The sequence below is a fragment of the Mustelus asterias genome, unplaced genomic scaffold, assembly GCF_964213995.1.
Source record: "Mustelus asterias unplaced genomic scaffold, sMusAst1.hap1.1 HAP1_SCAFFOLD_1708, whole genome shotgun sequence".
Lineage (NCBI taxonomy): Eukaryota > Metazoa > Chordata > Chondrichthyes > Carcharhiniformes > Triakidae > Mustelus > Mustelus asterias.
The window spans coordinates 57877-69070 of NW_027591653.1; the positions used below are offsets into that span (position 1 = coordinate 57877).

The 11194-nt window shown below is 49.3% G+C and overlaps 1 protein-coding gene across 1 annotated transcript; it reads left to right on the top strand.

The window, feature by feature from the left end:
- Nucleotides 1-532: 532 nt before the first annotated feature.
- Nucleotides 533-10861, top strand: LOC144488611 (uncharacterized). Its single transcript, XM_078206671.1, has 4 exons — nt 533-698; nt 8354-8639; nt 10099-10394; nt 10781-10861. The coding sequence occupies exons 2-4, from the start codon at nt 8576-8578 to the stop codon at nt 10859-10861; spliced, it is 441 nt and encodes a 146-aa protein (XP_078062797.1). The 5' UTR covers nt 533-698; nt 8354-8575.
- Nucleotides 10862-11194: the final 333 nt, after the last annotated feature.

Consider the following 11194-nt stretch of genomic DNA (forward strand, 5'->3'; position numbering starts at 1 on the left):
ACTTGGAGAGAACCACTACAAGCACCTGCTCCGGTTTCGCAACCGGTGTTGAGAAGATCGCAGCGTCGGTGTGGTCCTCCAGACCGTCTGGACTTGTGAATCCTGTTATTTTTTTTTTGTCATTGTCTGTTTTCATCCACCCCGCCACCTTTGGTTCCTAAAGGAGGGGTGAATGTGGTGAACCATCGTTGGTTCACCACTGGGGTTGTTATTGTGTTGTTGTTATGGGGGTTGTACTATGTTGTTGGGATAGGGTGTTTACCTGTCCTAAGTGTTATCATGGCACACTCCAGTGGGGTCCCGCCTCCGGTGGCAGGGTATAAGACCCCCTGCTCCGGCAGGACCCCTTCAGTCTGAATGGGTGAATTTGTGTTAGTAGTTTCATTGTTAATGTATTAAAGCCTTCAGTACTAAAGCCTTGTTTCCGGGTGCTCATTGAGGTGCATCAGTCTCAGACGCCCCTAATGTCCCAGACGCCCCTGATGTCCCAGACGCCCCTGATGTCCCAGACGCCCCTGATGTCCCAGACGCCCCTGATGTCCCAGACGCCCCTGATGACTGGTTGTTTTCCGTTGTCTTTGATGTCGAGGATGTTCTCACCAATGGGACTGAGCATTCCTGCTGTGCCTATCAGAGACAGCTGTCTGAGCGATGGATCCTCTCTGAGCGCAGTAACTCGCTGGCCATAACCGCACACTGTAAGGACCTCGGAGATAGGCCATTCTGCCCCTCTCCAGCATGCCCTCTCTCTCCCCTTCAACAGGATTGCATCTAATCTGCTCTCTCCAACTTATAGAAACATAGAAAATAGGAGTAGGCCATTCGGCCCTTCCAGCCTGCTCCTCCATTCATTATGACGATGGCTGATCATCAAATTCAATATCCTGATTCCCCCCTTCCCCCCCCGTATCCCTCGATCCCTTTCGCCCCAAGAGCGAAATCTAATTTCTTCCTGAAATCTCACAACGTTTTGGCCTCAACTACTTTCTGTGGGAGTGAATTCCACACATTCACCACCCTCTGGGTGAAGAAATTTCTCCTCACCTCAGTTCTAAAAGGTTTACCCCTTATCCTCAAACTATGACCCCTAGTTCTGGATTCCCCCACCATCCGGAACATTCTTTCTGAATCAAACCCTGTCTAACCCTGTTAGAATTTTATAAGTTTCTGTGAGATCTATAAGTTGATCTTTCTCTACACCCTAGCTATGACTGTAACACTACATTCTGCACCCTCGCCTTTCCTTCTCTATGAACGGTATGCTTTGTCTGTATAGCGCGCAAGAAACAATACTTTTCACTCTATGCTAATACATGTGACAATAAATCAAATCAAAGAGATTCCCTCTCACTCTTCTAAACTCCAGTGAATATAATCCTCACCGACTCAGTCTCTCCTCATATGACAGACCTGCCATCCCAGGAATCAGCCTGGTAAACCTTCGCTGCGCTCCCTCTATAGCAAGGACATCCTTCCTCAGATAAGGAGACCAAAACTGCACACAATACTCCAGGTGTGGTCTCACCAACGCCCTGTACAATTGCAGCAAAACATCCCTATCCCGATACTCAAATCCTCTCGCTATGAAGGCCAACATACCATTCACCTTCTTCACTGCCTGCTGTACCTGCGCGCTTACTCTCAGCGACTGATGCACGAGGTCTCCAAGGTCTTGCAAGGAGTCCAAAACCGCACAATCCTTGTGGCAACTGGTGGGTCTGAAAGAGATCGCATTGCCTGATCTAACCTGAGTGGTAGATCCAGACTAGGGTCAGTTTCCAAGAGAAGCTACAGGAGGAGGCCATTCAGCCCTCCGTCCCCATGCTGAGTCTGTGAAGGAGCAATCAACTCAATCTCCCCTCCCCTCCATCTCTCTGTCAATCTTTCCCCATCGAGTATTTCTCCAGTTGCCCCTTTGGAAAGTTCCTGTTGAATCTGCTTCCGCCGCCCTTTCAGGCAGCGCCTTCCAGATCACAACAACTCGCTGCGTTCACAATAAACATTCCCTCACCTCACCCCCCCGCCTCACCTCCCCCCCCCCTCACCCCCTCTGGTTCTTTTCCCGATCGCCTTCAATCTGTGTCCCCCTCTGGTCCCCGACCCTCCTGTCGTTGGGAACAGTTTCTCCTTATCGACCCCCGTCACAAACCCCCTTCCCCGATTCGGAACGCCTCGATTCAATCTCCCCCTTAACCTTCTCCACTCGAAGGAGAACGACCCCTCGCCCCTCACCCCTCACCTCCTCAGCTTCTCCCAGTCTCTCTCCGCCTGAACTGAAGACTTTCGTTCCCCAGAGGAATGTTCTGGTGAATCTCCTCCGCACCCTCTCCTGAAATGTGGTGCCCAGAACTGGGCGGGGTTTTTAATCTGGAAAATTTTGATTTGATTTGATTTATTATTGTCACATGTATTAACATACAGTTAATATTACTTCTTGCACGCTATACAGAAAAGCATACCATTCATAGAGAAGGAAAGGAGAGGGTGCAGAATGTAGTGTTACTGTCATAGCTAGGGTGTAGAGAAAAATCAACTTAATGCAAGGTAGGTCCATTCAAAAGTCTGACAGCAGCAGCAGGGAAGAAGCTGTTCTTGAGTCGGTTGGTACGTGACCTCAGACTTTTGTATCTTTTTCCTGATGGAAGAAGGTGGAAGAGAGAATGTCCGGGGTGCGTGGGATCCTTAATTATGCTGACTGCTTTTCCAAGGCAGCGGGAAGTGTAGACAGAGTCAATGGATGGGAGGCTGGTTTGCGTGATGGATTGGGCTTCATTCATGATCTTTTGTAGTCCCTTGCGGTCTTGGGCAGAGCAGGAGCCCAGACCAAGCTGTGATACAACCAGAAAGAATGCTTTCTATGGGGCATCTGTAAAAGTTGGTGAGAGTCACAGCTGACATGTCAAATTCATGATGTTTCACAGAGGGCTATTTTTTATTACTCCTTCACGGTGAGTGAGTGTTACTGGCTGGACCAGCATTCATTACCCATTCCTAACCGTCCATTCAGAAAGTGGTGGGAATGAAGGGTTATGGTGAGCGGGCAGGTAAGTGGAGCTGAGTCCACAAAAAGATCAGCCATGATGGTCTTTTTGTCATGCAGATGACACCAAGATTGGTGGCACAGTGGACAGTGAGGAAGGTTATCTCCAATTGCAACGGGATCTTGATCAATTGGGCCATTGGGCTGACAAATGGTAGATGAAATTTAATTTAGACAAATGCGAGGTGATGTATTTTGGTAGATTGAACCAGGACAGGACTTACTCAGTTAATGGTAGGGGGTTGGGGAGAGTTACAGAACAAAGAGATATTCATCATGGAGTGCGGTTACAAGTGGTGTACCTCAGGGATCTGTTTTGGGGCCACTGCTGTTTGTAATATTTATTAATGATCTGGATGAGGGTATAGTTGGGTGGATTAGCAAATTTGCTGATGACACCAAAGTCGGTGGTGTGGTAGACAGTGAGGAAGGGTGTCGTAGTTTGCAGGAAGACTTAGACAGGTTGCAAAGTTGGGCCGAGAGGTGGCGGATGGAGTTTAATGCGGAGAAGTGTGAGGTAATTCACTTTGGTAGGAATAACAGATGTGTTGAGTATAGGGCTAACGGGAGGACTTTGAATAGTGTGGAGGAGCAGAGGGATCTAGGTGTATGTGTGCATAGATCCCTGAAAGTTGGGAATCAAGTAGATAAGGTTGTTAAGAAGGCATATGGTGTCTTGGCGTTTATTGGTAGGGGGATTGAATTTAGGAGTCGTAGCGTTATGTTGCAACTGTACACAACTCTGGTGCGGCCGCACTTGGAGTACTGTGTGCAGTTCTGGTCCCCACATTACAGGAAGGATGTGGAGGCTTTGGAGAGGGTGCAGAGGAGGTTTACCAGGATGTTGCCTGGTATGGAGGGGAGATCCTATGAGGAGAGGCTGAGGGATTTGGGATTGTTTTCGCTGGAAAGGCGGCGGCTAAGAGGGGATCTTATTGAAACATATAAGATGATTAGAGGTTTAGATAGGGTGGATAGTGATAGCCTTTTTCCTCTGATGGAGAAATCCAGCACGAGGGGGCATGGCTTTAAATTGAGGGGGGGTAGTTATAGAACCGATGTCAGGGGTAGGTTCTTTACCCAGAGGGTGGTGAGGGATTGGAATGCCCTGCCAGCATCAGTAGTAAATGCGCCTAGTTTGGGGGCGTTTAAGAGATCCGTAGATAGGTTCATGGACGAAAAGAAATTGGTTTAGGTTGGAGGGTCACAGTTTTTTTTTTTAACTGGTCGGTGCAACATCGTGGGCCGAAGGGCCTGTTCTGCGCTGTAATGTTCTATGTTCTATGTTCTATCTAGGGGTACATGTTCATAGCTCCTTGAAAGTGGAGTCACAGGTGGACAGAGTGGTGAAGAAGGCATTCGGCATGCTTGGTTTCATTGGTCAGAACATTGAATACAGGAGTTGGGACGTCTTGTTGAAGTTGTACAAGACATTGGTGAGGCCACACTTGGAATACTGTGTACAGTTCTGGTCACCCTATTATAGAAAGGATATTATTAAACTAGAAAGAGTGCAGAAAAGATTTACAAGGATGCTACCGGGACTTGATGGATTGAGTTATAAGGAGAGGCTGGATAGACTGGGACTTTTTTCTCTGGAGCGTAGGAGGCTGAGGGGTGATCTTATAGAGGTCTATAAAATAATGAGGGGCACAGATCAGCTGGATAGTCAATATCTTTTCCCAAAGGTAGGGGAGTCTAAAACTAGAGGGCATAGGTTTAAGGTGAGAGGGGAAAGATACAAAAGTGTCCAGAGGGGCAATGTTTTCACACAGAGGGTGGTGAGTGTCTGGAACGAGCTGCCGGAGGTAGTAGTAGAGGCGGGTACAATTTTGTTTTTTAAAAAGCATTTAGACAGTTGCATGGATAAGATGGGTATAGAGGGATATGGGCCAAATGTGGGCAATTGGGACTAGCTTAGGGGTTAAAAAAAGGGGGCGGCATGGACAAGTTGGGCCGAAGGGCCTGTTTCCATGCTGTAAACCGCTGTGACTCTATGATCTTATTGAATGGCAGAGCAGGCTCGAGGGGCCAGATGGCCGACTCCTGCTCCTAGCTCTTATAGGTGAGCCACCATCTTGAACCCCCTGCAGTCCCGTGTGGGGTAGGTACACCCACAGTGCTGTTAGGAAGGGAGTTCCAGGATTGTTATTGGACATCAGTCAGTCTGTGTGGTGTAGGTGCACCCACAGTGCTGTTAGGGAGGGAGTTCCAGGATTGTTATTGGACATCAGTCAATCCCGTGTGGGGTAGTACACCCACAGTGCTGTTAGGGAGGGAGTTCCAGGATTGTTATTGGACATCAGTCAATCCCGTGTGGGGTAGGTACACCCACAGTGCTGTTAGGGAGGGAGTTCCAGGGTTGTTATTGGACATCAGTCAGTCCCGTGTGGTGTAGGTACACCCACAGTGCTGTTAGGGAGGGGGTTCCAGGATTGTTGTTGGACATCAGTCAGTCCCGTGTGGTGTAGGTACAACCACAGTGCTGTTAGGGAGGGAGTTCCAGGATTGTTATTGGACATCAGTCAGTCCTGTGTGGTGTAGGTACACCCACAGTGCTGTTAGGGAGGGAGTTCCAGGATTGTTGTTGGACATCAGTCAGTCCCGTGTGGTGTAGGTACAACCACAGTGCTGTTAGGGAGGGAGTTCCAGGATTGTTATTGGACATCAGTCAGTCCCGTGTGGTGTAGGTACACCCACAGTGCTGTTAGGGAGGGAGTTCCAGGATTGTTCCGGGGCGGCACGGTAGCACAGTGGTTAGCACTGCTGCTTCACAGCTCCAGGGACCCGGGTTCGATTCCTGGCTCGGGTCACTGTCTGTGCGGAGTTTGCACATTCTCCTCGTGTCTGCGTGGGTTTCCTCCGGGTGCTCCGGTTTCCTCCCACAGTCCAAAGATGTGCGGGTTAGGTTGATTGGCCAGGTTAAAAAAAATTGCCCCTTAGAGTCCTGAGATGCGTAGGTTAGAGGGATTAGTGGGTAAAATATGTGGGGGTAGGGCCTGGGTGGGATTGTGGTCGGTGCAGACTCGATGGGCCGAATGGCCTCCTTCTGCACTGTAGGGTTTCTATGATTTCTTTCTATGATATTTATTGGACATCAGTCAGTCCGTGTGGTGTAGGTACACCCACAGTGCTGTTAGAGAGGGAGTTCCAGGATTGTTATTGGACATCAGCCAGTCCGTGTGGTGTAGGTACACCCACAGTGCTGTTAGGGAGGGAGTTCCAGGATTGTTATTGGACATCAGTCAGTCCCGTGTGGTGTAGGTACACCCACAGTGCTGTTAGGGAGGGAGTTCCAGGATTGTTATTGGACATCAGTCAGTCCCGTGTGGTGTAGGTACACCCACAGTGCTGTTAGGGAGGGAGTTCTAGGATTGTTATTGGACGTCAGTCAGTCCTGTGTGGTGTCGGTACACCCACAGTGCTGTTAGGGAGGGAGTTCCAGGATTATTATTGGACGTCAGTCAGTCCCGTGTGGTGTAGGTACACCCACAGTGCTGTTAGGGAGGGAGTTCCAGGATTGTTATTGGACATCAGTCAGTCCCGTGTGGTGTAGGTACACCCACAGTGCTGTTAGGGAGGGAGTTCCAGGATTGTTATTGGACATCAGTCAGTCCCGTGTGGTGTAGGTACACCCACAGTGCTGTTAGGGAGGGAGTTCCAGGATTGTTATTGGATATCAGTCAGTCCCGTGTGGTGTAGGTACACCCACAGTGCTGTTAGAGAGGGAGTTCCAGGATTGTTATTGGACATCAGTCAGTCCCGTGTGGTGTAGGTACACCCACAGTGCTGTTAGAGAGGGAGTTCCAGGATTGTTATTGGACATCAGTCAGTCCTGTGTGGTGTAGGTACACCCACAGTGCTGTTAGGGAGGGAGTTCCAGGATTGTTATTGGACGTCAGTCAGTCCCGTTTGGTGTAGGTACACCCACAGTGCTGTTAGAGAGGGAGTTCCAGGATTGTTATTGGACATCAGTCAGTCCTGTGTGGTGTAGGTACACCCACAGTGCTGTTAGGGAGGGAGTTCCAGGATTGTTATTGGACGTCAGTCAGTCCCGTTTGGTGTAGGTACACCCACAGTGCTGTTAGGGAGGGAGTTCCAGGATTTTGACCCAGAGACAGTGAAGGAAAAGTTTCCCATTGGAGAATAATGTGGGAAAATGCACATTGTTCATTTTGGAAAGGAGAACAGAATACTATTTAAAGAGAGAAACGGCAGAAAGCTGCGACTCTCAGGGGTTTGGGGGAACCTGGGCACAGAAAGCTCACACACAGCTACAGCAGGTGATCAGGAAGGGTTACGGAATGTGGGCCCTTATTTCAAGGGGGTTGGAGGATGAGAGTGGGGGAGTCTTGCTGCTGCTGTACAAGGTACCGGTGAAGCCACAGCTGGAGCACTGAGAGCACTTCCTGTCCCATTATTGAAGGAAAGATATTATTTCATTGGAGGTAGTTCAGAGAAGGGTTCGCTCGGATGATCCCCGATACGGAGGGATTGTCTTGTGGGGCAAAGAATAAGCAGCTTGTGACTCTATCCATGGGGATTGAGAAGAATGAGAGGTGATCTCACTGAAACATGAGATTGTTGGGGGGTTTGACAGGGTAAATGCTGAGAGGATGTTTCCCCTCGGGGGAGAATCCAGGACCATAGGGAACAGTCTCCGAATAAAGAGGGGATGAGGAGGAATGTCTTCTCTCTGAGTCTTTGGAACTCTGTGTCACAGAGAGATGTGGGGCAGGGTCCTTGTGTATATTTACGGCTGTGATGGATTTTTGATCAGTAAGGGAATCGAGGGTTACGGAAAGGGCAGGAAAGTGGATGTCGGACCAGCCAAGATCCTATTGAATGGTAGAACAGGCTCGAGGGGCCGAATGGCCTCCTCCTGTTCCTATTTCTGATTGTTCTTATGATGTGGAGATGCCGGCGTTGGACTGGGGTGGGCACAGTAAGAAGTCTCAGAACACCAGGTTCAAGTCCAACAGGTTTATTTGGTAGCACCAGCTTTCGGAGCGCCGCTCCTTCATCAGGTGAGCGGAGGTGTTGTGAGATTTCTTACGATGGTTGACAGTGTGGGTGGGCGGGATTCAGCGATGGTGATGTCATTGAATGTCAAAGGGGGGGATGTCAGAGATGGCCGCTTCCTGGCACGCGTGTCCCGTTAATGTGAATCCGCGGAGGCTCCCTGCTTTTTGTACTCTGTGCCGATTGATAAAGGCTCCAGGGTTTTGTATCTGGCTTTGAATGAGCCGAGGCATCTATGAAGATGGTTCCTGCTCCTGTGTGACTAACTCCCGTTCACTTCTTTCACATCAGACCCACTCTCCAAGCCGGAGCTGGTTCTGAACATCAGGATGGGCAGTTACCGGAAAGGCCGGAGTGTGAGGATGACGTGTCGGGGAGATGTGCAGGAACCACTCGCCTATTTCTACTTCTACCAGGACGGGCAACCGGCAAAAACTGGAGAGCCTCACAGCTTCCAAACCGTCCAAATTCTAGGCTCCAACAGGGGGGGGGCTTTACCAGTGCAAGTACGCGATGGACACCCCCGGAAAATGGTTTCAATCCCCCCTGAGTGACGGTGCGAGAGTGACGGAGTTGGGTGAGTGCTCATTCTCATCGCAAAATCTCAAACACTTCTTTAAAAAATTATCAGTGACCCCCCTACCCCCCAGTTCTAGATTCTTCCAGAAGAGGTAACATCTTCTCCATATCTACCCTGTCAATACCCCTCAGGGTCTGGAAGCTTTCAATCAAATCACCTCTTACTCTCCCAAACTCCAGTGGATTCAAAACTAACCTGTCCAACCTTTCCTCATTAGACAACCCACCCATTCCTGGTTTCAGTTTAATAAACCTTCTCTAAACGGCTTCCACACACTTACATTTTTCCTTAAGCAAAGAGGTTGATACTATCCACAACACTCCAGATGTAACCTCACCAATGCCCTGTACAACTGAAGCACAACCTCCCGAGCTTTGTAATCAATTCCCCTCACAATAACCAATAATGTTCTATAAGTTTTCCAAATTACTTGCTGTAGCTGCAGACGAGCCTTTTGGAATTCATACACTAGGACACCCAGATCCTGCTGCACCTCAAAGTCTGCAATCTTTCACCATTTAAATAAGCTTATTTTTTTATTCTTCCTGCCCAAAATGGACATTTTCCCGCATTCTACCCCATTCGCCAGAGCTTTGCCCACTCGCTTCACCTTCCCACCTTACTGTGTGTTGTCAGAATGGCATACCGAAACCTTAACCATTTGAAATCGTCACTTCACACAATCACAGAATTGTTATGGTGCCAGAAGGTGGCCATTCGGCCCATCTTGTCTGCATCGGCTCTCCAAACGAACATCATGACTTAGTGGCATTCTCCTGCCTTTTCCCCGTACCCCTACACATCGTTTCAATCCAAATAATCATCCAATGCCCTCTTGAATGCTTTGATTGAATCTGCCCCCACACTGCCAGGTGCAACATTCCAGAACCTAACCACTCGCTGCGTGGAAAAGAATTTCTCACATCACATTTGCTTCTTTTGCAAATCACTTTAAATCTGTGCTCTCCTATTCTCGATCCTTTTATGAGCAGGAACAGTTTCTGCCTCTTCTCTGTCCAGTGGAATCTCAATCAAATCTCCTCTTAGCCTTCTGCTCTTCAAGAACAGTCCCAACCTCTCCAATCTGTCCTCATCACTGAAGTTTCTCATCCCTGCCTGGAACCATTCTTGGAAACCTCTTCTGCTCTCTCTCCAATGCATTCACATCCTTCCTATCGTGTGGTACACAATATTCCAGCTGTGGTCTAACTAGTGTCTTGTATAAGTTCAGCAGAACCTTCTTGCTCTTGTACTCTGTGCCCCTATTAATACAGTCAAAATACTCACTGTTTTATTAACTGCTCCCTCCAGCTGTCCAGCCACCTTCAGTGATCAATCCACATATACACCTAGCAGCCTCTGCTCCTGCCCCTTTAAGGATTTTACCCCGTTGTAAGCTACGTTATTCCCATCACTGTCCCTGTCTTTCTCTGTACCTCCCCGTCCCTCCTGGCAGGTGACTTGCGGAGAGCATCAATCGCCCTGGAAAGGGATGACGAGGTGTTTGGAGCGAAGCGTTCAGTTACGGTTACCTGTGAAGCCCCACCTCAGGAGAGCGGCCGGAAGTTCTACCTGTATCGGAACGGCGAGACGTTGCCTCTGCTGCGGGAGAAAGCACGGCGGGGAAGCCTGTCCGTCACATTCGACCTCACGGGGCGGTTGAGAAGTGGCACAGAGTATTACCAGTGTGCCGACCGCAGGGAGCTGTGGAGAGGTTCTCGGAGCGCAGTCACTCCCTGGAAATCAGCAACTGTAAGATCAATTTTACATTTGCCAAAATTCTGATACTTTGACGTGTTGCTTGTCAGGCCAGTATCCACCGCCCGTTACTAACAGCCTCTTAAATTAAATAAACTGAGGGACAAATCGATAGAGTAAGGCCAGCCAGAGACACTCCATCAAACAACAAATGGCAAGGGTGCCTGGAACTCGCTGCCGGGGGGAGGTGGTGGAAGCGGATACGATAGAGAGTTTCAAGGGGCGTCTGGACAAATACATGGACAGGATGGGAATAGAGGGATACGGTCCCCGGAAGGGTCGGGGGTTTTAGTTCAGTCGGGGCAGCATGGTCGGTACAGGATTGGAGGGGCCGAAGGGCCTGTTCCTGTGCTGTAATTTTCTTTGTTTTTGAAACGCAGTGTGAGATTAACGGAGTCAGTAAAACAGCCCCGACTCTGACATTCCCTCACGGCACAGAATCTTGGGAAGGCGGTGAGTGAACCAACATTTTGAACACACTGCAGTCCTGCGTGGTGTAGGTGCACCCACAGTGCTGTTAGGGAGGGAGTTCCAGGATTGTTATTGGACATCAGTCAGTCCGTGTGGTGTAGGTACACCCACAGTGCTGTTAGAGAGGATGTTCCAGGATTGTTATTGGACATCAGTCAGTCCCATGTGGTGTAGATACACCCACAGTGCTGTTAGGGAGGGAGTTCCAGGATTGTTATTGGACATCAGTCAGTCCCGTGTGGTGTAGGTACACCCACAGTGCTGTTAGGGAGGGAGTTCCAGGATTGTTATTGGACATCAGTCAGTCCCGTGTGGTGTAGGTA

What these genes read in the sequence shown, in the direction of transcription:
- LOC144488611 (XM_078206671.1), top strand. Translation starts at nt 8,576, where the DNA reads ATGGACACCCCCGGAAAATGGTTTCAATCCCCCCTGAGTGACGGTGCG. An exon ending in TGCGAGAGTGACGGAGTTGG is followed by an intron (nt 8,640 to 10,098) that starts GTGAGTGCTCAT and finishes CCCTCCTGGCAG; the next exon opens with GTGACTTGCGGAGAGCATCA. An exon ending in CTCCCTGGAAATCAGCAACT is followed by an intron (nt 10,395 to 10,780) that starts GTAAGATCAATT and finishes TTTGAAACGCAG; the next exon opens with TGTGAGATTAACGGAGTCAG.